Genomic DNA, 26,044 nt, shown 5'->3' with positions numbered 1-26,044 from the left:
CTGGTTACCTCCTCTGTGTGTAACTCTATTGCTACACAATCCATGGAATATATTTGGAAGCCTAACTCCTCTTCTGTGGACATTTATGATCGAGGGTAGGAAAATAAGACAGATACATAGACAATCACAAAATAATGTAGTCGATTTCAAATGCCATAGGGAAGAGCAAACAGACACGGCAGGAATTTAGAAGTGAGCCAGCTCAGTTATCCTTAGGGTTATAAGGCTGGCTAAAAGGGAGAGGAGCTCAAGTGATGCCCTGAAAGAGCTGCAGGATTTGAATCAGTACAGAGGAGCTGGGAGGGAATTGTAGATTGTCAGCCGGAGTGATCAAAGGCAGAGGCAAGAAAGCGCATGGTTTAGTCACAGGATAGCAAATAATAAAGAAAAGTACATTATAATGTTTTCATAGGAAAGGAGAGGAAGATAAGATTATTTGGTTTTTAAATAACAGGAAAGATAAGCTTAGAGAATTTAAGTCTTCGTAAGAAGGCTGATTCAACTTCCATCCTGTCTTCTTGGGTGAACAGACATTTTATGGAGCCGGAAATCAAGAGAACTGAGAAATAAGGATTTCTAGATGTAAGGGCAAAAGAAGGGGAGAGATCTGAATGAAGTAATATATACACACTCAGTCTCTGAGGGACTAAGAATAGCTTTGAAATAAATAAATAGTTTGAATTTGATGAAAGTATATGACATGGAAAGATTTTAAGGAACAAAGTAAAACAAAGCTGTAGTAAGCTTCAAATTTTGGAAGTGATTTGGAAGTGTTAAGTGGGAATAAAAAAATAGAAAATGGAGTTCCATTTTGGCAAATCATTTTGATTGCCATAATGAGAAATATATAGTGCAAGTCATGTGAATTCAAAATGGTAAAAAAAACTTCTTAGAGCAGTTTATGTTCGGGAAAGTTCTTTTTAAAATCTCCATTGTGAAAGGAGAGAATATATTTAGTTCACACTCATATTTACAGCTTTTGATGGCCAGATGATGTTTCAGTAGGAGTAGGAATAGAAAGGATATCAAAGAAGTGTCAGGGAGCCAGCAAGGAAAAAGCAAAAATCAAAATGAATATAATTCAACTTCAGGCTGCAAAACAAAAAAGATTGTGGTGAACCCGTTATTGAAGGAAAAAAAAAAAAAGCCCTTTGTCAAGGGGCTAATTTTAGAGGAAAGAAGAGACATCCGAATGATATATTGCCTGAAATAATGAGAAATGAATGCAGAGATTTTTAAAAGAGACCACTATTGACTAAGAGATCTGAAACGCAGAGTGAGTCCTGTTAGTGTTCTTGCTAAAACACCATCTATTGGTGAATTTACTTTGGTATCTTTGTTGCCCCCAAAGAATCAGGAACAGTATTTGGCTGTGTTTGTTGAATGAATAAAGGAGAACTTGGCAACAATATTTTTACGAGGTGGGGAGAATCTGAGACGAACTTCAAAAATGTCTAAGTGGAAGGAAAGAAACAAAGGAAGAATCTTCGAAGACATTTTCTCCATAGGGCAGTTGTGAGGCTAAATCCAAGAGTCCCGTGAGCTGGCAAGAAGGGGTGCCCTTCAAGCCTCGCTCCAGAGCTTTACCGGAACAGCTGATAGATTCATCCAGGAAGAGAGGAGTCAAGTAAAAGCTGGAGTGAACCTGCTGTTGGGCCCTTGGCATCACCCAGCAGAGACTTGCCTGTTTTAATTCTAGCAAGGCAAAGAAAAAAGAAAACCTCTTCTCCAGGAAACAGTGGAAGCCCATGAAAGCGAGAGCTGTTTCCCTCTATGGCAATGGGTTGAAAGATGATCGCTTTCTAACACTGTCAGGCACACAGACTGCAAAGAGATGCACGGATTTAACAATCAGTGAAGCCAGGAATGACAGGATGGTCGTGTTTTGTTCCTTTACAATGAATATTTTTGCCACCAGTCTGCTTACCACTCTATTTCATAAGCACCCTTGTTTTTATAGTTAACCACCTATAATGAAATACGTTAAAATGCACTGCAAATGCTTATAGTGTTTGCATATGTCTTATGTTTTACTTAAAAAAAAAAAACACAAAACCTGTGTGTTTTATTGATTAACTGTATGTTTGCAAACAAACACTCAGGAGAATATATTTTCTAGGTGAACCATGGGAAGAAATAAAAATAATTAAAATACATTTAAAGCATAATAAAAAATGAAGTTGATAATGACGAAACAGCTCGGTTGAGCATTTCTTAAAAATCTGTAAAGTTGTCAGTGTCATATTTAATATAGAAGATATGCAAAGAATAGTTAAAAGAAACAGACTACTGGTTTGTTTTTCATAATATAATGAATCTGTTGACAGTATATATATTGCTGTTATTTATAATCCCACAGTGACAAGAAAGTGTCACCAATTACTGGCTACAATGACAGAACACAATTTATTCCTAATGATTTATACCAGTTGGGGGAAAAGTAGGCTACTAAAGACAGCTACCATTCTAGTCTAATAGCAGTTTCTAACTGGAAGCCTGCTTGCAAAGTATAGCGTGTCATTTTGGTTAGTAAGAGTTTGCAAATTTTAACTATGTAATGTCTTCCACTACCGACTAAAATAAGATACACTATAGTATATTTTAAAAATATGCAACTTAAATACCACGGCTGTGGGGCAGGATCTCATCAAGTTTGCCTTTAAACCTAGATCTCTGTGAAACTGCATTGATTTTTCGATTGTGGGAAATAAGACTGGAAAAGCTATGAAGTCAGTCCTTCAACTATGTATTTGATACGTATGCAGGCCTATTAGGAATCGGAGCTTGAAAGAAACATGTGTGTGAACACCGCAGTTACAAAGAAATTTAGGGTGAGAACATGAGCTGAGAGGGGAGAATGGAGTTAGAGGGTTTGAGATAATCATAAACAGTAAACCAAATAATACAGTACAATTTTTTTAGACTGGTAAGATTGGGCGCTGTGAGAAGAGAACTGTAAGAAAACTGGGCTGGTAACTAGTATGAAATAAAATCTGGGAAATAGGAGGGCCCTCCCTGGTGGGGCAGCGGGTTAAAGCACTGCACTGAGAAGCTAAAGCCACTTCTGCATGAGTTCGATTCCCGCCTGCCCCGGAGGAGACCACATGGCGTGGCAGACCTCTCCTGACCCGCCCGCTGCTCCCCTCAGCAGTGTACTTCGTCAATCTGCCTGTTCTGCTCCCCACTCTGTCTCTGGTGAAGTCTCTCACTGCCCCTGAGTCTCTGGCCTGTACCCCAGTTCTGTATGTACAAATAAATAAATCTTTAAAAAAAAAAATCTGGGAAATAGGAACTAAATAGAAAATTCTAAAGAAGTCTTTTAATAGGTTCCCTAACAGCCCTAAGACTTAGATCAGGGCTGAGTAAAAGGGCCATAAAGGGGGACTTCAACACTGAAAACATGTTTTGAGGCTAGACACCATCCTTTTGAACATACTGTCGATATGTGTCATAGGCACTAAAAATAACCTTAAGCATAAATGCTACTTTTATTAAAAATGGAAAGAGAAAGTATACGTGTGTGTGTCTGTGTTTTTGTTGAAGTTCTCAGAAACTAAAAGAACATGATGAATTGGAGGAAGAATTCAGTGAACAGTGAAAATGATCAGAGTTAGCGGGGGGATAACTTTATCAAAGGCTGAATATTGGGTCTAACTTAGTCAGGAGAAAGAGGGCAAACAGTCTTGCTTCTCAAGTGGGAGAAGGATTATGGCATGAAGCCGAGGGCCAGCCTTTTTCCAATTCAGACCAAGAATTTGGGATTAAAAAAAAAAAACAGGAAAATTATTCATTTTAAAGAGATACAGGTAGATTCTGAAAAAGCCAGGCTCCCTAGTTCAGTCATGTCTCTCCAAGCTTCTTACAGAGAACAGATCTGAAGTCTCACATGGGGTCTGTCAAACTTATGATCATGATATTCAATCATCTGGCTCGTCCTTTAGCGACATAAAACAGAATTGATTTGCAGAGATCAGTTCCCCTAGAAACAAGCTGATAATGACAGGAACACTCTCCCAGTGAAATGAGAACCTGAACCAGACTGTGCTGGAGAGCCTGTAGTATCTCAAGAAAGAAACAGGCAATCATAGAGGGGAGACTTGGGGTAGCAGTGATTCATGTCTGGAATTCAAGTCTGACTGTGGTGAAAATGAGACATCACATTCCAAATCAAATCTTTCTCATCGGGAGATACGAAAGAGGAAGAGGAAGGGAAAATAACTATTTTTGTTTGTCACAACTGGCTCAATGGCTATTTTAAAAGATAGATTAAAACATCAAGGTAATGTTGGTTATTTTTATCTATGGAACACTGAGGATCTCTTTAGATGTGGTGGGTCTACCTCTTAGATATGGTGAGCACCAAGAAAGTGTCTTCCTGAATCTCACTACTAAGCACATTTTCTAACTGTATGTGATAAAATAACCTAGAATTATTAATGTTACTTGGATAAAATTCTTAAGCACTGAAACAAATTTAATTTAGGAATCTGAAATGCTTCGGTGATATACATAGAATGTTAAGCAAAACAGAAAAAGAGTGAAACTTCAAGAGATGACGTTGCATCAGGTCAGGGTCATTACCTGTGCTTTATAGATGTTTCAGTAGTGGCATAAACATAAGCAAAGGAATGTCTGACTGATGCCAATAACGATTCTAATTTTTCTTGCCACTTTGGTGGCTTATTAGATTGTAATGTTTCATATCTTCATTGTTCATTGAGGAAAATCATCAAGGTAAAAATAAACCTGCTTAATATTAGCTTTGTGAATTTAACCCCAAATAAATTATTATATATTTCAAAAAATCACTTCATAGGAAGGTTCAAATTAAAGACACTCAGATCCAAAGATACAGGTAAAATATACAAGATGACACAAGTTGAAGACAGAACCAAAATAAGACACCGGATTTCTGAACTTCATAGTCAAGAGTTTTCTTGCCACTAGGCCTAAAACAAACAGCAAGAGGGTAGGATTACATCTCAGACAAAGATTCGAGAGAGAATTCAACTGCGTATAACGTCATGGTGACACGGAAGACATTTGCATTTCAAGGCTCTTCCCTTGTCATTGAGTAGTATGTGGTCTGATGAAAACTACTTCTGTTTCCCAGATACCAATAAATTGCAACCAAGAACAGGAAGCACATTACTGGGGGTTGGGGTGGTGGTGGTGGAATTAGATCGGGCTTTAAATCCTGGCTTGCCATTTAGTACCTATGTAACCTTAACAACGGTTAGATTCTCTAAACCTTAGCTTTCGTTCCTCAGTAAAAATAAGGGCAACAAAATAAACCTCACAGGGTAGCAGACTGAATTTAACAGGTACTCCATAAGACCCAAAGCTCTATCTCTGTGTCTGCATTTTATCAATGCATTTTATCAACTTTTCCTCCTTCCTTTGGTTCCTTTTATCATTCTTCTAGAGAATAATGGCAACATTGACATCCCAAATCTTTAGCAAGTGTCAATGGAAGGTCATGGTAACAAAATGGTTGTTTCAGAAATGCTTCTGTAGAGTAGTAGCATTTTCTATGGGAGTCCAAGGGTGTTGGGAACAGGAACTAGTCGGTAACAGTAGAACTGAAGTGATTGGTAAGGTTTTTCAGTTAACATTTCTTATTGAAGTTGAAGAAGAAATGGTTTCATGGAAAGGTCCACTTTTGTTCTCTTTCCGGTATTTCTTCAAGAAAAGAAATCTTAGGTGACAGTTGTGCACTATCGATGAGTAGAAAACTGAAATACGGGAAGAAACCAGGACCCAGGGGACACGTAAGCAATACCCTCACCTCCTGAAGTACAAGCTTTCACTTCCAAATAACTTCTTGTTATCAAGTTCACTCCTTTGAGATCCTTCTTGAAACCTGGATGCATGATGACAACACTCTGAAAACAGACTGGTGCCTATACTCCTCTTCTGCCCATAATCTCTCAATATTTTGAGATAAAAATACTAAGTGCATTCATTGTGCTAACAGTAGCACCAGGAAGCTAACATCTAGCCCCTGGAAGACGCAAATGTTGATCCTAAAGCTACTGGAATTGAAGTCCTTTGTTTTCCCAGCACTGAAGGGCCATCCACTGTGCTTGCATCAAGCCTTCACTATGAGTAGCTACTGCCTTGACTGAAAATCGCAATCAGAGGGAATATTACTTAATAATCTTGCAGCCTCTTGCTTCACAGCATCCTGACTCAGCTCCTGGGGTTCTCTGACAGTTCCCGAGGAAAAGTGTGTAGCTGCTAAACCCTCATTATGACTGGGATGAAGATAAATACAAACTCAAGTGTACAGGAAATCTATTTTATGCAGTGATCATTTTGAGATTTGGCAGGAAGCAAGTAAAATGGATGAAGACAAGATATTCTCAGACTCTGTTCTTCAATCGCTACAGTTCTTCCTCAGCACACCTTAGGGAACTGGACTTTCTGGACTAACACAATGCAGTATTCCTGTTGGTTACTGAAAGGTAACTGATTACCCTGTTCTAAGGCAAGACTCAGGAAACAGGAGAGCAATAACTTTGACACTTAACTCCGAGCTAGATCTATTATTACTGCTAGCTCATTCTCTGGGAAAACAACAACAACACACTATATATACTTAAATCCACATGTTTAGCTTTCAGTGACATCTCTTACACGGTGTGGTAGGTGAGCAAATGTCTAGCATATGTTTTGACAAAAGGTTGATTTCATGACAAGGATGCTGAAGGCTGGGCTGAGGCTGCTTTTGGGAAAAAACAAACATTTCTCTGTAGGGGTGTTTCCCTTACAGACCTAATTTCCTTACCTCTTCTCAGTGGAGAAGGCAGACTTAAATCTGCATACCTTTGCTACCTGTATCTTCCTTGGTGAACTCCCTCGCTTTCCCCTCCCCCTCTCAACTTCTTTGTCTTAGCTATTTAAGGTCCTCTCTGAAACTAAAGGGTTCGTTTTTCAGCTTTACTGGGTCTCTTCCACATATACAGGAACTATATAGGTTATTATTAAACTGACTTTTATTTTTTTAATTTTTTAAAAAGATTTATTTATTTGTGCATACAGAACTGGGGTACAGGCTAGAGGCTCAGGGGCGGTGAGAGGAGACAGAGTGGGGAACAGAACAGGCAGATGGACGAAGTACACTGCTGAGGGGAGCAGCGGGCGGGTCAGGAGAGGTCTGCCACACCATGTGGTCACCTCCCTGGCAGGCAGGAATCGAACTCATGCGGAAGCTTTAGATTCTCAGTGCTGTGCTTTAACCCGCTGCGCCACCAGGGAGGGCCTGACTTTTATTTTTTTACTCATCAATTGGTCTGATGCTTACTTGATTATTTAAACTAAAAGAACCGAGATAGGCACAGGATGATTGCCTTCTCTCCTCACCTCTGTTTACTATTTACCAACTACAATGCGAGCTTTTTGGACCATGACTTTATGTAATTATGCAGATGACAGTCTACTTTAACTAATTTTCTATGGGCTTTTTTGGTTCCTATTCCAAGAAACATTTTTCCAAGTTTTACACTAAAAAACTTAGGAGATGATTCCTTATCTTTCTCACAATCCAAGACCTACCCACAAATCCACAAGTTGTTCTTTACCCTCTATTGACAATAACACCTTCCCAGTTTAAATGAGATCATGGTTCATCAATTCTAAGATCGCTTTGACAGAGTCCATTTGTCATTTTGCTACTCTGGTTTAGGATGTGATTGGACAGAGCTATCCACAGACAATCACTGACCTTCCAACACAACATTTACAGTTCTTCATTAAGTGCATTCCATTTAAACTATAAACTTTAACTTTTCATCGCTTCCCGAAAGGAGTCTTCCCAACTGGGTGACCCCTTATAATGAAACCCCTTGTTGCTAGAAACATTCCTTTAAGTTCTTCCAGCTATATGCATGTACTGGCTTCTGTAATACTTAAGCAAATTTTACCACCTTCAAAGTCCTACTGAAATTCTGTAAATTCTGCAGAATCTTTTGTTTTCTCAACTTTTATTGCTTTTCTCTCCTCAATGTGCAATTTTGCAATGTATTTTATCTAGTTGCTTTGTCTTCTAATTGTTCCCTTTTTGTAAAGTCCTTTATCTTCAAGTCTATAAGCTTGACAGCAGAGCATTTATTGTATTCCTTTTAAAAACTCTCAAATATTTAATATAAGGATGTTCTCAAAATATGTCCATAATACAGTCTGACCTTTTGTAGGATTAATGCTTTATATTTTAATGAAAAATAGATCTCAATAACTGCTTCTGACATTATATAAAACTTCTCTAAGCCTATTTAAGTCTGTTTTTCTATTACATTTTTTTTTTTGTCCAGTGCCTCCAAGTTTCATATTACATGGCTAGTGGCTAATAGTGGCTATCAAAAACTACTGAATCTAAATTAAGTATCTAAGAACTATTATACCTGATATTTCTTAAACCTTACTCTACTTCTTTGCAAAGATTTAATAGCACAAATTTTTATTGACTTCTCATTGTTGAAACTTAAGTGGATTTGTACATAACTTTATGAAGCATCCTCTAATTAAATTAAGTGACATTTACAAAAGTGAATTGTGTGAAGAAAATCAATTTAAATTCCTTACATTATAGACTACATTAAAAAATTCAAATAGATTAAATATAAAAATGGAAAGAAATAAAAAGAAGCAGTAACTATAAAAGATTATGTGCTGTAGGGGGTAGGAAGGAATACTACTAAGCAAGAAAGAAGCCCTTATTAAATAATTGGACTATATTTTAGTTAACTTGATTAATAAATTATAGTCAGAATTAATGCATTAATAAATTAATTTGACTAAATTTTAAATTTTCTTAAAAAGTTTATGTTAAAAGTACCTTCAATGCAATCAAGCTAAAAAATGCAAAAGATTAAGTGTAAATATTTTTAAACAGAAAAAGGATTATTCAGATGCTTTTCAATGAAACCACTTACAACTCAATAATATGTGTATGTTAGTATACAAATGTCTGTCTATTCACCCCTGCACCTTCTCCATCAGGCTACGGAAGAGACTTCTGCTCTACTATGATCTATTTTAAGTATTTTATTTACTTAATAAGGATACACAGACTTTGTAGAAATGAACTTGTTACTCTGAGCTGTTGTAAATACAGATTTTCTCAGCACCGAATATCTCTAATGGAGATTGCAGAATATTTTGTGCTGTTGCTTATGCAAGACAGTGTCTTGCTGGACTTAAGAACCTTACATTTGCATGAGGTTCTTTAAAACATGCAAATCTGCATTACTTTTTATCACAACTACAGAACTTACACATATAAAATGAGCAGAAAATCTGAATTTAAAGGAGACAGTTAAGCAAATCAGGTTCTCCTACTACATGGTCTGGTCACAGACATGTATGTCCTGGAGTGGGAGGGAGCAGAGCAGACTGCCTCCCTTGCATTCCATCACCCCTTGCAATGTCCTTCTGCCCTCTTCAAATACGCCAAAAGAATCACATATAAAACATGCAGTGACAAGTCACACACACACACACATATGAAAAGATATTCAGTCTATTCATCAAATAGGTATAAATGACAACAACAATAATATACTGTTTCATTCATCAAGTTGCCAACAATTTAAAGCCTGGAAATATTTGCTGTCAAAAGCTTGTGGAAAAGAGCATTTCTTTCTATTGCTAGTGGGAATAGAAATTGATACCAGATTTTTTGCAGGATATTTTGACAGTGTATCCGAAATTTTAAATTGGATATACCCTTTGGTTCTGATATTCTACTTCCAAAAATGTATCCTAAGGTTATAACAGAGTTCATGGTAAGGATTTAGCCACAAGAATAGATATTACAATGCACTTTATAGTAGTGGAAATTCAAACAACTTAGATGTGCAAAAGCAATGGATACATTTAAGAATTATGACAAATCATATCATGCAAAAGCATTATGTTGTAGAAGAACACCTAATGACACAGGGAAACTTAAGGCAAAACAGTTGCGATTCTAACATTAAAAAAATATACACAGAGATGAAAAATCAAAGTGTGAATACCAAACCAGAAAGCAGTCAGTGTTATCCATTTGCTTTTCTCTGGAATGTTAAGCAATTAACACAGACACAGAAGTCCATAGACTTAAACACCTAACATTTTATACTCAAATTCATTTAATCTAAAGTTTCATTCTTTCATATCTGTAACCACCTATTGTTTCACTGGGCTTATTGAGGCAATACAATAAAAATAATGATAAAATACTTTAAAAATTGTAAGGATTAGCTGAAGCCTTATCCTTTTTAAACTGCTCCATTGAAACAACTTGGTTCATGTAGAAGCACATTTTGTACCCTGCTTCCTTTAAAGATGTTCTCCAGTCACAGTCAATGAGACACAGTCCATTATAAGGGAATGTTTCAAGCTTGTTTTCTGCAGCGACTGACATTTCATTCAAGTGCTTTCAAATCCCCCAGGAATCTCCAGCTGCTGTATGCCAAAATTTTAAGATCTCTCTTTGTGAACTTTAACACCCCTATAAAAACCAGTTGGGAGAACAAGTCTACTTTCTATGGATTACTTTGATATGAACCAATTCAAGACAAAACCAATGATTTGGTTTCACAAGCTTGAAATTTTCCAGATTTCAATATTCAAATAACAACAACACACGTGGCTTTGTATAGGCTATTTATGACATATCCGAAAGAGTCCTGGGACCCTCTTCGTGGGTTTCTTTTTTGAGAAGTTATTGCTTGATAATGCCTCAAGAACATTGATAATCAAGCTGGCACCATACTTTCAGGTTTATAAAAATGATTTCATTTTTCTTTCAAAAAGACACTCAATAAAGCTAGTGTACAATGATGTGGCAGTTTTAAGGTGGAAACACTTGTTTTCTAGCTATTCATTTAATTCCCTGGCCAAGATCATATACACATATATAACAGTCCAGGGATTTGAGAGCCCAAGTCTTGAAAATATTTGGGAAAAATCACATTCCTATTAATTTGACATTTAATTTAAAATCTTCTATACAGTTGTTTATCACAAAGGAAATATATGTCACATGCACACTCATGTGCCAAGAACCAGCACAGAAAATACAAAGCCACTTGAGAACCTGGAGCAGGATGAGAGCAATCCTATTAATTCAAGCTCCATAACCAATGATGACCTGTTTCCGGTTCCACTCTGTGATCTCTTAAAAAAAAAAAAAGTGTTCTAGAACTGTTTTAAATAAAGCCCCAATTTTGAATAAGAATAAACTTTCTGCCAAACCTGGATTCTCTATTCTGTCAAATAGCAATTTATAATGCATACTTCACGGACTTGAAATGTGTTATGATGCCAATCACTATCAGATAGAAATGTACCATTCTCGTCCATCTTTTCTATAGCAAATGCCTAATTATGCTCACAAAGTAGTAAGACAAAAGTACCTAAAAGCTAAAGGAATTCCGTTATGTAACCCCAAGACGCCTCTGTTCCTGAAGTTTCCAGACCAGATGCTACTAATTTTCCATTTAATCTTCCTTACTCTAACCTTCTCTTTACTGTATCCCCACATTTCCCCTTTCCTTATAAAGGTGCAGAAATGTCTCCCAAAAAAAATACCCCTGGCCCCGTATTCCTCTCGAGCTCCCCACCCAGTTACTTTAGAAAATCGAGCTTTGGATGGAATGTTCTGTGCGTGTTGCTGCCACATTTCACTCTCCCATTTTGGAGGGTCTTTTAAAATGTCTTCTTTCCCCCGAACCCCACAGCAATGAATGAGTCAAGTCTTGCTTCTATTTGAATTGGCCTGTCTTTCCTCTTCCATCTTGGTTCACATATTATTATTTCCTGCTTTGAAAATTACTCTAGTACCTAATTGGCTAATTTGTTTTCAGGTTTGACTCCGAGTTCATTATTTATTCACTCAGCAAAAACTTTCATCGCAGGTTCAGGTCCTGGCGTGAGATGAGCACAAAATGTGATGAATGAAGCCATGCGCCGCAGCAGAGCTTTCTCTCTGTGGCAATGACTATCAACATTCCACACTCTCTTTCCAGTTCTCTGTGAAATGTAAACATGACTATGATAGTCCCTGCCCTTCCCTGTGGGTTCCAGGTCCAGAGGCTTCCTGGACAAAGCACCGACTCCTCAGCACAGCCACCAAGGCTCTTTGTGATTTGGTCTGAGGCTACTTCTGCGGCTCCATCTCCTGACTCACACAGGCACACGCGGTGGCTCAGATATCACACAGCTCATGGTCTCACGACAGTCCCCCAGGACTTGATGCTTTGTCCTTCGCCGCATGGAAGAGCTCCTGAAAGCCTACACACACCTTTAAGCCAACGATACCTCCTTCCTTTAGGAAACATTCTCTCCCCGGTCCCCGCTCTCAGTTGGCAACAAGCTACTCTGCACCTACATTGAGTTTCCATATTGTCCTGTTAAAAACAGCCCACACAATACAACTGCAACCTCTATTTGCTTATTTGTCCCATCAGCCTGTGAGTTTCTAGAGTGCAGAGACGAGGTCTTGCTCATTTTTCTCCCTACCGCCTGGTATAATCACCATCATTTCTTATTTATTGAACTGAGACATAGTTGCTAAACTAAATAAGAAATGCATTCAAAAAGCCCTATCTACCATTGATTCAGTTTCCAGTTTCTGAAGCTTTCAAATTACGGTGCTATAATCCTAGGATCTTCTTCATTGTCTTTTCTCAAGTATCTAAACATTTGTATCATTTCATATGCATTCAAAAAAATCTTCACACCTCATTATGTATTTATATTTAGTTATGTATTCGTTGTAGAAAACTATCTCAAGTCAACTGATAAGTGTCAGAAAATTCAAGATCATGAAACCATCATTTTAACGACTCACTAAATAATATGTAAGATTTTCACATATAAGTACATATGGGTATGGATGCTAATAAACAGAATTATTATGACTCAAGAAGATTCTTTAAATGGCACAGAAATTCAGTTAGTTGCTCTTCAAACCCTCGAATGCCCTTGGAATGGCAGAGAAACGAAGGTTCCGTGGCTCTGACACTTATTTTTTCTATTTCAGTGATAATTACATCAATAAGCCTGATTCAGCATTCGACGCTATTCAATTCATTAATTAAAACAAGTTTACTGCTACCACTGTGATTTTTCAAGGATATCAAAAACACACTCAAAAATCAAAATAGCATACATCATCAGTTTAGATATGTGCATAGCATGCTTTACTATAATTTCAACTGTACAAGTAAAAGAATGTTTAGAATCTAAGCAGAAACAGCATATACTCGGTATACTTTGAACAAAACAAGCCAGAACATGAGTTATAGCAGAAACAGCAATATCCATGTGAAAGGGTAAACTGCCAAGTGGTTCTCAAAATCCTTAGAGTGGAAAACACAGACTATAAATACTCAGTGATAATAGCAACGATAGTAGACTTTATAGTCTTGTTAATTCTAGTTTCTCAATACTACATTTTAAAGAACATGTATTTAAATCATAACTTACTATGCCCAAGAGTGACTTGTAACATATTCAGGAAGTAAACACATTTGATCCTTAAACGAAATATGGAAAATTTTGTGAAAATGATGAGTGGCTACTGAAAGTATAAATATCAAGGCAATGTAATTATTTTTATACTTTAGAAATATTTGACTGTATTCTGCAAAACAGCATTTTAATTCTGAGCTTAATTCAGTAGGCACCCAAATATGCTACGTGTTCTTTTTGATATCTAGAGCACCTAAACATAACATATCATTTACAACAGCAGAACATGCTGGAATTGACCCTTACATGCCAGAAAAGGCCCATCATGGGGTTTATATTCAATTTATAGTTCAATATGTGTAATAGAATCTCATGAAGTTATGATAACACTGAAATAGCAATTACGTCTTGCAGCAAACAAATTCCATCTTAATTCTTACAATCAATTTCAAAATAGTCTGAGAAGTTCATGGATAAAGTTGGAGGAATGGAACCAGTCTAGTTAAGCAAAAGAACACACAGCTTCTTCAATTATCTTCAGAAAACTCAAAATTTTAGCCCTTTTGTGAAAAGAACCAGAAGAGAAATGACATCCATGTCCCTGCTGGAAGAATCTGGAAGATATGATGTGCCAGGGTGCTTCAATGCCACCAGCAGTCTCTCCCAGGCTATTCTAGAATTTAATTGGCAATGGAATCATGACAAGTCCTTCCATTTCCTCTCCCTCACACCTATATGCAATTACTTAGAGAGGAGAAATTGTACTTCTACTCTTTCAGAGAATATGTTCTGCCCGATGTGGTCATCTGAATGGCAAAACAGCTGAAGTTCTCTGCTGAGAACCAGATGTCAATGGTATCACCACCATAGTTTGTCAAATTAGTTTATTTAAGGGATAACTTTTTTTCCTCCGAAAGTGTAACTCAACATTTAGCCTTCATCTAATGCAAAGGAGACGGATGTTATTCAAAGGAGAAGTCATCTGGATCCTTCACACAGATTTTAATTGTGCAGAGTCATCTGACTATTACAGTTAAAAATACTGCATTTTAATGCTATACCTTCTTTGTTAGCCAAATGAGCCCTTAATACTTTAGTATCATGCACAATTAGTGTGGCATTAGATAGGCCTTACAACAGGTATATTTCTGAGACCCCAGGTGAGAAATAAAGTCTCCAGGAATGATTTATTTTACTGTGTGAACTGATGAGCATCAGTTAAATTGCCTTTTAATTGACTGACTGTCTAAGTAACATGCCTTTGAGGGAAACACTACTTTTGAAATTTCCTCTGGCCAGGAGGGGAAGAAGCACGCTCAAGTCTTTGAAGTCTACAGCCATCAGACTAATTATCAGCACTATTCAGTGTACATTCATTTAATTACAGTAAATTAAAAAGGATGTGGGGTTTGGGAGAAAAGCAAAAGAGTCAATAAATGGTGACAGAAATTCCAGACTATGCAAATTATCAGTGTTTTTTCTAGAGGAGTCCACTAGTCCTCCTCCACATTGCCAACCGTGCAAACACTTCACTGGCACAGAAGAGGGAATGTCTAAATGTTGGGCCGGGGGCCTGGGGGGAGAAAACATTTCCTGTGGATCAATGCTATATGGGCATTTGATAAAGTTGACAGTGTTTCTCTAACATGATTTCCACGAAGATTTAAGAAGGAGATACTATTTCCCACTATTCACAAGCAATAAAGAGAATGTACACTCATTTGGAACTCATTAGATGCCACGGGCTTTCTATACTAAAGCTCACTTAACCCTCCCAGCACCCCTATAAACACTCTATATTATATTTTACTATTTTTGATTTGTCTGTTTTACACTTATGGGAATTGTAGCACAGAAAGGTGAAGTAAACTGTCCAAGGTCACAGCGATGGGGGGAGGGTGCGGGTGGGGGGATCTCAACCACCCAGGTGGTTTCTCCTCCCCCCTTGAACACATTCTCAAATCTCACCCCAAATGGAAGCTCTCCAGGGTATGAATCATTTTGAGGTAGAAGGGGGAGACTGTTTCTTTGCAAGGGCTCTAGGTCATAGAGAAAGGTAGGAGGAAGATGAGAACCCCCAGAAGGCGACACCACGTCTCTATAATAAGCACACAACTGTGGAAGGAGCAGGCGGAAGTGGCAAAGAGGGCAGCTCGCGTTGGGTGGCCCTGGGACAAATGTTGTGGGTGACAGACGAGAGGACTGGAACCCTCCCGGTGTGACACCACATTCTGGCTGTTGTGAGCCCACTCTGCTGGGTGACAAAGGTACCAGATGCCCAGTTTCTTCCGGGAAAAGCTGCATCCACAACCCTTTCAGAGCTCAAAGGCTGATGTGAAAAAGTCTATTGTTCCCGACATTTCAGTGGACACCTGGAATGGAGATCGTGTGGCCTGTGAGGCTGGATAGTGGCAATCATCTTGGTGGTCTTTTTTTTTTTAAGATTATTTATTTATGCATATGGAACTGGGGTACAGGCCAGAGGTGCAGGGGCAGTGAGAGGATTCACCAGAGACAGAGCGGGGAGCAGAACAGGCCGAATGATGAAGCACACTGCTGAGAGGAGCAGTGGGCGGGTCAGGAGAGGTCCACTGCCCACTGTGGGTGACCTCTGGTGTGGACGGGCATTGAACTCATGCTAAAGTGGCATTAGCTTCTTAGTGCTGCGCTCTAACCCGTGGCGCCATTGGGGAGGGCCCTAGTCGATGGTCTTTTAACAAGACCGCAGCCAGGAACGATGCCCCAACACAAGTCAGGGCACAGGGTAAGCTCCCAAGTCTAACTGATGACAGTAGCTAGCCACATGCACCCTCTCGTGCCTGCCAGAACTGCTACCGACACATGTTCACAAGACACTGCCCTTCCAGTATCTTCCCCGGTGTAGGCACTCAGCTCAGAACCACAAACACAACCACTGTGATCGGCAGGTGTCCCGGCAGAATATCTCCCCAAAACCTAATTTGGAACAAGATTAACATTTGGAATTTTTGATGAAACTCAATAGACCGGAAAGAAAACTTTCTCAAAATGCTTCTAACTTCAAATACCCATGGTTGGTAAAGAGTTAGTTTTGCAGAAAGATGAACGTTATCACTTGTTTTGAATCTGCTAACGGGGTGCCTGTGACAAGGTCCGAATGTTCTTTTCCTCTCGTGGGATGATCAGACCATCAAAATTTCATTAGCCTCACAGCAGTTCGAGCGCCTTCTTAACTTGAACTGTTGGCCTCTTTATCAATAAATAAATGAAATCTAATCCCTTTCAGTGACTAAACTCTTCTTTGAAGTTATAACTAGAACATCAGGCACTCTGCTTGTATAATTTTATAAATGTTGAATAACATTTTTTTACTTTTTCTGGGGAAAACAGTCTTATTCACAGTTAGTTCCAGTGATGAAAACAGTCAAAATGAAAACTCCCATGTTAAGCTGGATGAAAAGTCAGTGTCTGGTTCCTAGATTAGCTTCATTTTAGTGAGTTATTTTATTCATGTCGTTCTTGTTTAAGTCAATAGTGACAGAACTGAACTTTTCAGGACACATCTCAAAGTAGTATGAGAATGAATAAAATTATATAGCCTAGGGAAAATAATTGCAGGTTGAAGGAAAATATAACTGGAAGATCAATAGACATTTAAGGTGCGAACAATTAAAAACAGCTAAGGAGGGGCCCTCCCTGGTGGCGCAACGGGTTAGGACACAGCACTGCAAGCGACATACAGCTGCTTCAGTGCGAGTTGGATCCCAGGCCCCGGAGGTAACCCACATGGTGTGGCAGACCTTTCCTGTCTCACCCGCAGCTCCCCTCAGCAGTGTATTTCAGTAGATATCCCTGTTCTGCTCCCCACTCTGTCTTTGGTGAAGCCTCTCACCGCCCCTGCACCTCTGGACTATACCCCAATTCTGTATGCATAAATAAATAAGTCTTAAAAAAAATAGCTAAGGAGGAGAAAATTATTTTAGCAAGTTTATGTTAAAATATTTGACCAGGGCCCTCCCTGGTGGCGCAGCGGGTTAAAGCACAGCACTGAGAAGCTAAAGCCACTTCCGCATGAGTTCGATCCCCGCCTGCCTGGAGGTGACCACATGGCGTGGCAGACCTCTCCTGACCGCCCGCTGCTCTCCTCAGCAGTGTGCTTCTTCCATCTGCATGTTCTGCTCCCCACTCTGTCTCTGGTGAAGCCTCTCGCCGCCCCTGCACCTCTGGCCTGTACCCCAGTATTGTATGCATAAATAAATAAATCTTTAAAAAAAATATTTGACCAGGAATAATAATAGTAAAAATACAGCATAGTTTTGAGGGTATTGTTTATAAACATGTTAAAAGACCACACATATGATTAAAATTTTAGGGGGGAAATATTTTCTTACTTTGGATTGTGGAATAAAAGAACCCTCCATACTCCGATTTCACTCCATGATTTAATAACAGCATTTGCTAAAGATTTTAATATATTTTAATATAATCAATTACTTGAATTGATCTCTGTTCCTTCTGATTAATCACTGAAAACTCAGGGCAAATAAACTGAAATGTTCCTATGGACGTAGATTTAAATCTGTACCATTGCCAGTATTCGCAAAGAGGTCCTATCTATCTTATTTCTCTTTTCTTTCTTCCTTAACCTGACTTCAGACTTCTTAGAGCATCAACATGTTGTTTCAAACAACAGCCAGCACCAAACCTTGGGAAAAGAGTAAACACAAATTGAAGTCCCTCCTTTGCCCAGCTCAACAAACAGTTCTGGTCACTTTATACTCTCAAGCTGGCTGACCACCCGCACACTCTCAACAAACTCAAGCAAATGTGTTGAATTTCAAGGCAAGGCCCTTGACACTTATTCCAAGACCATACTAAAGAAATGCAAGAGTGACTTTTCTTGTGTTTCTCTCACTCAGTGGGCAGGCCTATGAGATTGTTGGGGAAACAAGTTTGGTTAATAATCACCACGGCAATGGGGAAGGGCAGTGGTTTTAACCTCCAGGCCTTCCTGCCCCTCCCAAGGCTTGGACACTTGTCAACCAACAGACCAACTCTGATGTATTCACTATGGCTGTCAGTCTGCAGTTTTGTATTTTCTATAAAGAAAAAAAAAAAAGCCACGTGCTTGGGAATCAACCGTGGAATAGTTTTAGCAGGTATATCCCTTAAAAAATAATAAAACGGATCTACATTTTGCAAACAGAGACACGATAACAAAATACACTAATCACTAGAGAGAGAAAGAGGAGCTAACAGCTTGGAGGTGGAAAGAGCAGGCGAACTTAATGTGGAAAACGATTTCACAGAAATGGATTCGGACTATCTACGATGCAGATAATCAGACTTGAATGCTTTCTCCTTCTGCATACAGGAGAATGCATACAATTTATCACGTATTTTAGCAAAATCAAATGCCCAGTACTACGTCTGAATATCATCATCGTGCCTGCAACTGCTCGGAGTGGTATGTGGGAGCGTGGGTGGACAGGAAGCCAAATTCATGCTCACTCTTCTGTATTTGAAGTTAGTGACTTCGGAATCCATGATGCAAATGGCTAAGAACACTGGTCTCCCCGAGGTGAATGGATTAGCTCAAGAAAATGCTGGCAGCCTGACTCCAAGGCACATTTTGTCAGAAAGAACTGTCCTTGTTTCCTGATTTGGGCTGGAACACAGCCAGCCGCCACCAAAATCTGACACTTCCAAAATGGATATCGTGAGCGCATATTATTAATCGAGCTGTGCTTTATGGTCTAAGGTACTGACGTCTACTACACGAGGCGTTGTTCTAGGTGGTTTAAATTAGACTTTTTTCCCCAAAAGGAAGGAAAACGATTCATAAGCAGCGGAAAGCACCAGGCACCACTTCCTACTGTGATTTAGCTGAAACTGAAAGTGAACAATAGCCCTGCTTTTCTGCACAATGCAATGCTGACAGAATTGCTCCAGAAAAAATAAAAAAAATGAAATATTGGTAAAACAGCCATCTTTCTCTTCCAACGTCAGACAACCCATTTGAATTTTCTCTTTGCTTTTTGGATACATTAGCTACACGCAGCATTCACAACAAGACTGCAGGCATAGTGCATGGTTCCTATCAAACGCTCAAGGAGAACGCTGTGCACAGTGTCTGGCGCCTTCATGCCGATGCTTCGATTCTTCCTCGAAGCAGTACTGACTAAAAAATTAAATTTTCTTTTAATTCTATTATTGCATAAACATGAACAATTTTTATCATCCTGCATTGACAACAGGCAAAGAACCCCAATAATTTATAAAGACATTTTTTTCTTACAATATGTCCAGCTGCTATTTGGATATGCTAAAAGCCAATTTTTGTGCGTGGATTTAATTGCATAGTAATCCAGTCCCCAAAGCACATCAAAGACCACACTTTCTCCCCGTTACCCAGATTTCAATTACTCTCATCAACTAGTAAGTTTAAAGCATGATCAAATTTGTTCTTCAATCACTTGAGCCCTGTTAATAAACTATTCTGTGTGCTCACTCATCCATTCTAAGATTCTGCGACTTCTTTGAGATATCTTCAAGAGGAATCTACAAAGACATCTTTGATTGCAAGCTGGCTCTGGGGTAAACTTTATCACCACTTGCTTTGTGACTCCACAGAGGATAACAGGTGACATGATCCAAGATAAGTCAAAGCTAATCTTTCATTTTTTCCTGTACATGATTAAACTGTTTCTCAAAACTATAGCTAACACATCAGAGACCGCTTGCATAATTTAACCATCTGATGTTGAATATTGATTTTTTTTCCAGGAAAAAAAATGCATTCTTCAAGGACATTTCTTGAGTCCCAGTGCATTTAAACAAAAAGAAAGGAAGAAGAAAGAGAAGGAAGAAAAAACATGCCCCCCACCACCATCACTGAAACAGAAGCACTGAACGCCAACACAATAAAGCAAAAAATGAGACTTACCGCTCTCACTATCCGACTTGTTTTCATGCTCCGTGTCTGTCAGGGTGAGGGCCGAGTTGGACCGACTGGACAGGCAGGAGCTGCGGCCCGATTTGACCCCCCTGCCCCACAGTCTCATGGCATGCTCTGGGGACATCACTGCTTCATTTTCAGTGTCAGCATCTGACCCTGCACTGATGGAGTAACCTCTGTGGGGGAGACCCATTTCCGCACAAAATGCCAGTCCTCTTCGATTTGCTGGTTCACAAACGCCTAACTGCCTTAGGGTAAAATTCTGTCCTAATTAGGGGGAAAAAGAGATAACAACTAGTGAGTAGACGTGTAGTGTAGTTTTCATTTTTATTTTTAAAGAAAAAAAAATCCCCCTCAAACAAACAGTCAAGCTTTTTGATTTTCAGCTGTTCGCACTAGGTGTCTGTTAGCTTTGCATGGCATAGGGTCAAATGGGGCACATTACGGGGGTTGGGGGCCCACCATCAACCTCCCACATGCCAGCTCAGAGGGTTTCTGTTGAAACCCATAAGCACCTTCAGAGAGATGGGCCAGAAGGGGTAACACAGGGGCCGTGAAAGCGCAGCCGATGGAAGGGATCAGTCATCAGTGACAGCTTTGTGGAACAACCTTGTGAAGCACAGAGACTGTCAGACATGTTCCCATGTCCCTGCTCCCGCTCCCAGGGATAGGATTTTCCCATCCAGATGTCACAGTTCTGGAAGAGGAAAGGTTTCCCTCAAGAATAAGTTACTTTTTAAGTAGAAACAGGTGCTTGGTTAGACCTTATGTTATCTTTCAACCTTAACAAGTAACTTGAATGTGTGTGTGTGTGCACACAAATTCAATTTTGGGTTGTAACCTCTTGAAAATTGGCAGACATCTGTCTTTCTAGACTTTTTGCTTTAATAAACACCTGGAAACATCTGTATTGATCAATGTAAATCAATTTTTGCAAATAAAGCATGCTCTATAAATGAATGGGAACATTATGTATTTAAAAATTAATGATAAAATCAAATTCCCTGAAAAATAAACGGTGGTGAACCCTGCAGGCCTTTCCTAATAAATTGTGTATCATAAAACTCATGACATTGCAATCACTTAAAGCAAAAGTGTTTAAATTGGGTGACACTTTCCAATGACTGCTGTTATTAATGACTTTACCAATCCTGCATTTATTCTTGGAATTTCACATATATTTTATGATGCTATGGATAAGGAAAGAGAGAAAAATGTTTGCATGTGGGATGCACAGATATGGCTTTTCCATTTTTGTCTCTTGTTGGCATGGGAGTGTCTGAGATTGGGCTACCAACCAGAATCAAAATACATACACGAATTATCATATACAAAAACGGATGTCAATGTTACCATGTACTATCAACCTTTTTAGAATATTAAACATCTATATGACTCATAATTTTCATTTTCCTACTTCTCTTACATCTATGAACATTTCATAGTAAATTGCCTCGTATGGGACATAATATACATTACATATTTTTTTAAGAGTGTGATATATTTAAATAAAACAATAACATGTTGAGTCTTCTAGGTAATAAATCAAACTTAATGGACAATAAAGTAAATATTTGGTTGGAAAGATATTAGCACCTTCAGGTCTCAGCACATTTTAACTAGTGTGGTTAATTGCTTTATTGCTGTGGTCATATCAGAAGTTGGAATCAGCTTTATCTCGGTCAGACTTCCAAATGGAGTCTGACAATGACATTCATAAATAATGAAAATCAGATGCTACAATTAGCTGCAAACCAGACTGTGCTTATCAGAGAGATATGAATGAGTATCTGAACCAAAAAGTGTGACAGAAAAAGGAAGTGGCAAAAAATAGAAGGGAAAAAGCATAGTGAACAGTGAGAAAGTTAAGCAGGCTTGATGAGTATTGACGGCATTATCAGTATCCTTGAAATAATTAGTGTGCCTTGAACTTAGGAGAGAAATTCCAAAAAATAGGTCAATGTCATGAATACTTAATGGATAGCAGTGGAAGAAATGGCCCATTACTACTTACATATGGCGTTTAAAAGGGGAGTGGGGAAAGAGTCTGAAGCTGTCAAATGTTACCATCAAACATGCTGATTTTTCAAAATAAAAATACAAAATTATTTGTAAAGGATGAAAATAAACCTTATGATCCTTCCAATCTTTCCTCCTTTTAAAAAAAGGTTTATTTATTTATATATATTTATGCATAGAAGAACTGGGGTATAGGCCAGAAACGTGGGGGTGAGAGGATTCACTAGGGACAAAGGGGGGAGCAGAACAGGCAGACTGACTGAAACATACTGCTGAGGGGAGCAGTGGGGAGACAGGAGGGGTCTGCGTCCTGTGGGTCAGTCCCTGGCTGGAGGCAGCACTGAGTCTTAATGCCAACGCCATCAGGGAGGCCACATCTGTCTTTTTTGGGGGGGAAGTTCCCATGTAAGATAATAAAAATAAGAGTGAAGGTGAAAGACAGTAAGAGCTCCCACTCATGACAAGTAGTAACAAACCCTTTTCCAAGTTATTGACTTCTCACACCACTATCGTTTGGGTGCAAAATCTATGAGGTGCAGGAAAGCAGAAAACTGCAGTTTTGTTATTTGTTACCAGATATGCAAACATAGCTCACCGGGCAGGTCAAGACCGAAAGCATCATCCCTATGAACTGGCATCGGTCTCCCACACAGCTTAAACATCTGACCCCCTGAGATCAGTGCCTCGCAAAATCCAAAACCCTGAACGGCTATTCGGGAACAAAGCTCAAAACTGTCCCTGCTAAGATTTCCACACTGAATTTAAAAGTTGGCTTTTGTTTCCACAAGGAAAAAAAAAAAAAAACATAAATTTGACCTCAGAAGGAGCTAGATTAAAGCCACTTACGAGCTCTCTTCAAATCCCTCCACCACTTAATTTTTTCATCTTTCAAGGCTGTCAGGCCTTGGTTTTAAGAGCGGGCTTGTGCACATGTGACCAGCATAAAGAGAGACTCACAGAAAAACAGCTTAACATTAAACACCTGGATGAGTGTTAACTGATAACCAGAGAAATGTATAATTGGAAGGTGGAGAGGTTTGTTTTGAAATCACATTCGAATCACCACATCCCCACCCACTGGCCCCTCCACCTCAGACCTCCTCAGTGTTTGGAATTCTAGTGTTGTCTGTTAAGGACGCTTGCTTTCAGGAGCCTTGTTTTAATGCAAACACCCCTGGGGAGATCAAACTGTTCAACTCGAATAAATGAGTCTATTAGATTATTTCCCCCCAATCTAGCAGTGTTTAGGAGATGCGTTATGTTTATGAAAAACAGCTGCAACTTTGACAAACGGGGGGGGGGGGGGGGGGGGATGGAGAGAAAAAAGATTCCTGCTAGAAGAGGTCGGGGCCCGCTAGGCTGGGGTGGGACTTGGGGTGCCAAGCGTGAGAGGTCGGTGGGCTGGGCTCCCTAGCCACTGCTGGGGCCCTCCCACTGGCCACTCACGGGGTGAGTTGGTGGGAGGAAAACAGGTTCCCTCAGAGGTGCAACCTGAGCCGCAGCCTGTCCTCCTTCGGGCTGCGGCCCCAGAGGAACCCCGATTTCCTCGGCCACCACCTCGTCTCCCAAGTGTCATTCCAAGGGGCAAGGAGGCTCTGGGCTCTAGAACAGCCTTGAGTACGGTGAAAGAGGTAGCGACGCACGTCCTGGTGTGCAGTGTGTGGGAGACGGTTCTTTGTGTCCCCCACGGTTATCTTAATTTCTTTGTCCTTTATAGGCTTTCGATCAACGCTGTTCGGCCGACCCTGGTAAAATCAGTGTTGCTCTCCTGCATGTTGAGCTGTGGTAACCTCAATCAGCGGGGCCGACACAAGAGTTTCCCATTACAGTTTGAAACTGTACCAAGACAATAAATTGTTGCGAGAATAACGTCTACCTGAGGATGAAATCCGTTGTGATTAAAAAGCAAGGTGTGCTTAGATGAGGTGAGACATTATTGGTGTAGGAGGCTCATAAATTTGAAAATCTATAAAAGAAAACCTGAGTAAACACAACCTAGAGAAGCCGCAGTCTTCTAAGAGGCGAGTGAGGCGACGGAGCAACGGGAAGGACCCCAGGGAGCAAATGGGCGGGTCACACGGGGTCTCCCCGCGCCACACGGGGTCTCCCCGCACGGAGCAGGGGCTCCTTGAGGCTGCGACGCGGACTCAAGTCACCCGGGCAAAGCCTCTGCGGCTCTTGTGTGAGCTGACACACGAGCAGACCTCGTGAAGGACGACCTGAGGGGTACAGGGGTGCTGGGGGTCGTCGGCCAGCAGGGGCTGAGCTCCCATGGGATTCTCTTCCCTCCTAAGTTCCTAAGTCTGGATTGTGCTGATGTCTGATAGGTTACTTCTCTATCCTCCTCCTCCTCTCTCTGTCATCCTTCCTTGCTCTTTCTCATCCTTCCTCCCTCCCCGTTCCCTCTCTCATCCCCCTAGCCTCCCTCTCTCTTTCTCTCTTCTTCTTTTCTCCCTCCTCCCCATCCTTCCTCTCTCTCCCTATCCTTCCTCCCCCATCCTTTTTCTCTCTCTTCTCTCTCACCCTTCCTCTCTCCCCTCCCTCCCATCCCCCATCCCCTCTCCCTCCTCCCCATCCTTCCTCTCTCTCTCACCCTTCCTCTCTCCCTCCCTCCCATCCCCCATCCTCTCGTGCCCTCTCCCTCCCCCATCCCCTCTTCCTCCTCCCATCCTTCCTCTCTCACCCTTCCTCTCTCCCCTCCCTCCCATCCCCCATCCCCTCTCCCTCCTCTCCCATCCTTTCTCTCTCTCTTCCTCCTCTCCCCCTTCCAGCCATTCCCTCCCCCTCACCCCTCTCTCTCCTCTCCCAGGCTCTCCTCTCCCTTTCTCACACACATATACACAACACGCCGTGCATCCATTTGGAACATTACTAAGAGCCACAGGAAATCTGTCACAGACAGTCACCTCCCATTTCCTCTCTCTGGCCCTAAGCAACCACGAGTGGGCTTTCCACCTGCATGGATTTGCCTACTTTAGACAAATTTCCTTTGCCTTCAACGAAAAGAGGCCCGTGGGCCTCTGTGCTGGCTTCTCTCACTGAGCTTGATGTTTTCAACGTTCACCCACACTGTCGCGGGTCAGGACTGCTCTCCTCTCTATGGGTGAAAATACCGCCGCTGGCTGCACCACTTTTTATTTATGCATCATCAGCTGGTAGCCGTCTCGGGTTTCCACTCTGGAAAATGCAGCAGAGGACATCTGTGCACCTGGTTTTGGACACATCCTTCCGTTTACTGGAGTGCACGGGCGGGCTGGCTGGGGCCTACGGGAGCTATGTGTGTGACCTTCTGGGGACCACACACCTGTTTCCTGAGGGCCTTACCACATCACACCCCTGCAGGGGGCGTGTGCAGGTCTCCCTTCTGCCCACCTTCCCAGGCCTGGTTATTATCTGCCTTGATAGCACTTGTCAGAGGACTGACCTCACTGCACTTTGGCCAGGAGGAGCAGGACACAGCCACTGGGACTGGGATTTGGGGGGCCAAACAAGATTCACTGTTGTCCCCAAAAGCAGCTGATTCCACAGACCTGCTCTGTGGATTCTCTGTTACTCTGCCTCTTCTTTGCCTCCTAGCATGTGAAATTGTCCTTAAACAGGATTTTCTATTAAAGCTAAAAATACTCT

General features: G+C 40.5%; 1 protein-coding gene across 1 annotated transcript in view; it reads right to left on the bottom strand.

Moving 5' to 3' along the window:
• The window catches only part of TENM3 (teneurin transmembrane protein 3), a 554,583-nt gene that overhangs the window by 360,948 nt on the left and 167,591 nt on the right, over nt 1–26,044 (bottom strand). The window contains exon 3 of the mRNA XM_012724797.1: nt 20,387–20,665. Coding sequence (XP_012580251.1) covers nt 20,387–20,665 — 279 coding nt within the window. The remainder of the gene's footprint in view (nt 1–20,386; nt 20,666–26,044) is intronic.

The sequence above is a fragment of the Condylura cristata genome, unplaced genomic scaffold, assembly GCF_000260355.1.
Source record: "Condylura cristata isolate star-nosed mole 26May11 unplaced genomic scaffold, ConCri1.0 scaffold00014, whole genome shotgun sequence".
NCBI classification, from domain to species: domain Eukaryota; kingdom Metazoa; phylum Chordata; class Mammalia; order Eulipotyphla; family Talpidae; genus Condylura; species Condylura cristata.
The sequence above is the reverse complement of the archived record's forward strand: the minus strand, read 5'-3'. Positions and strand labels throughout refer to the sequence as shown.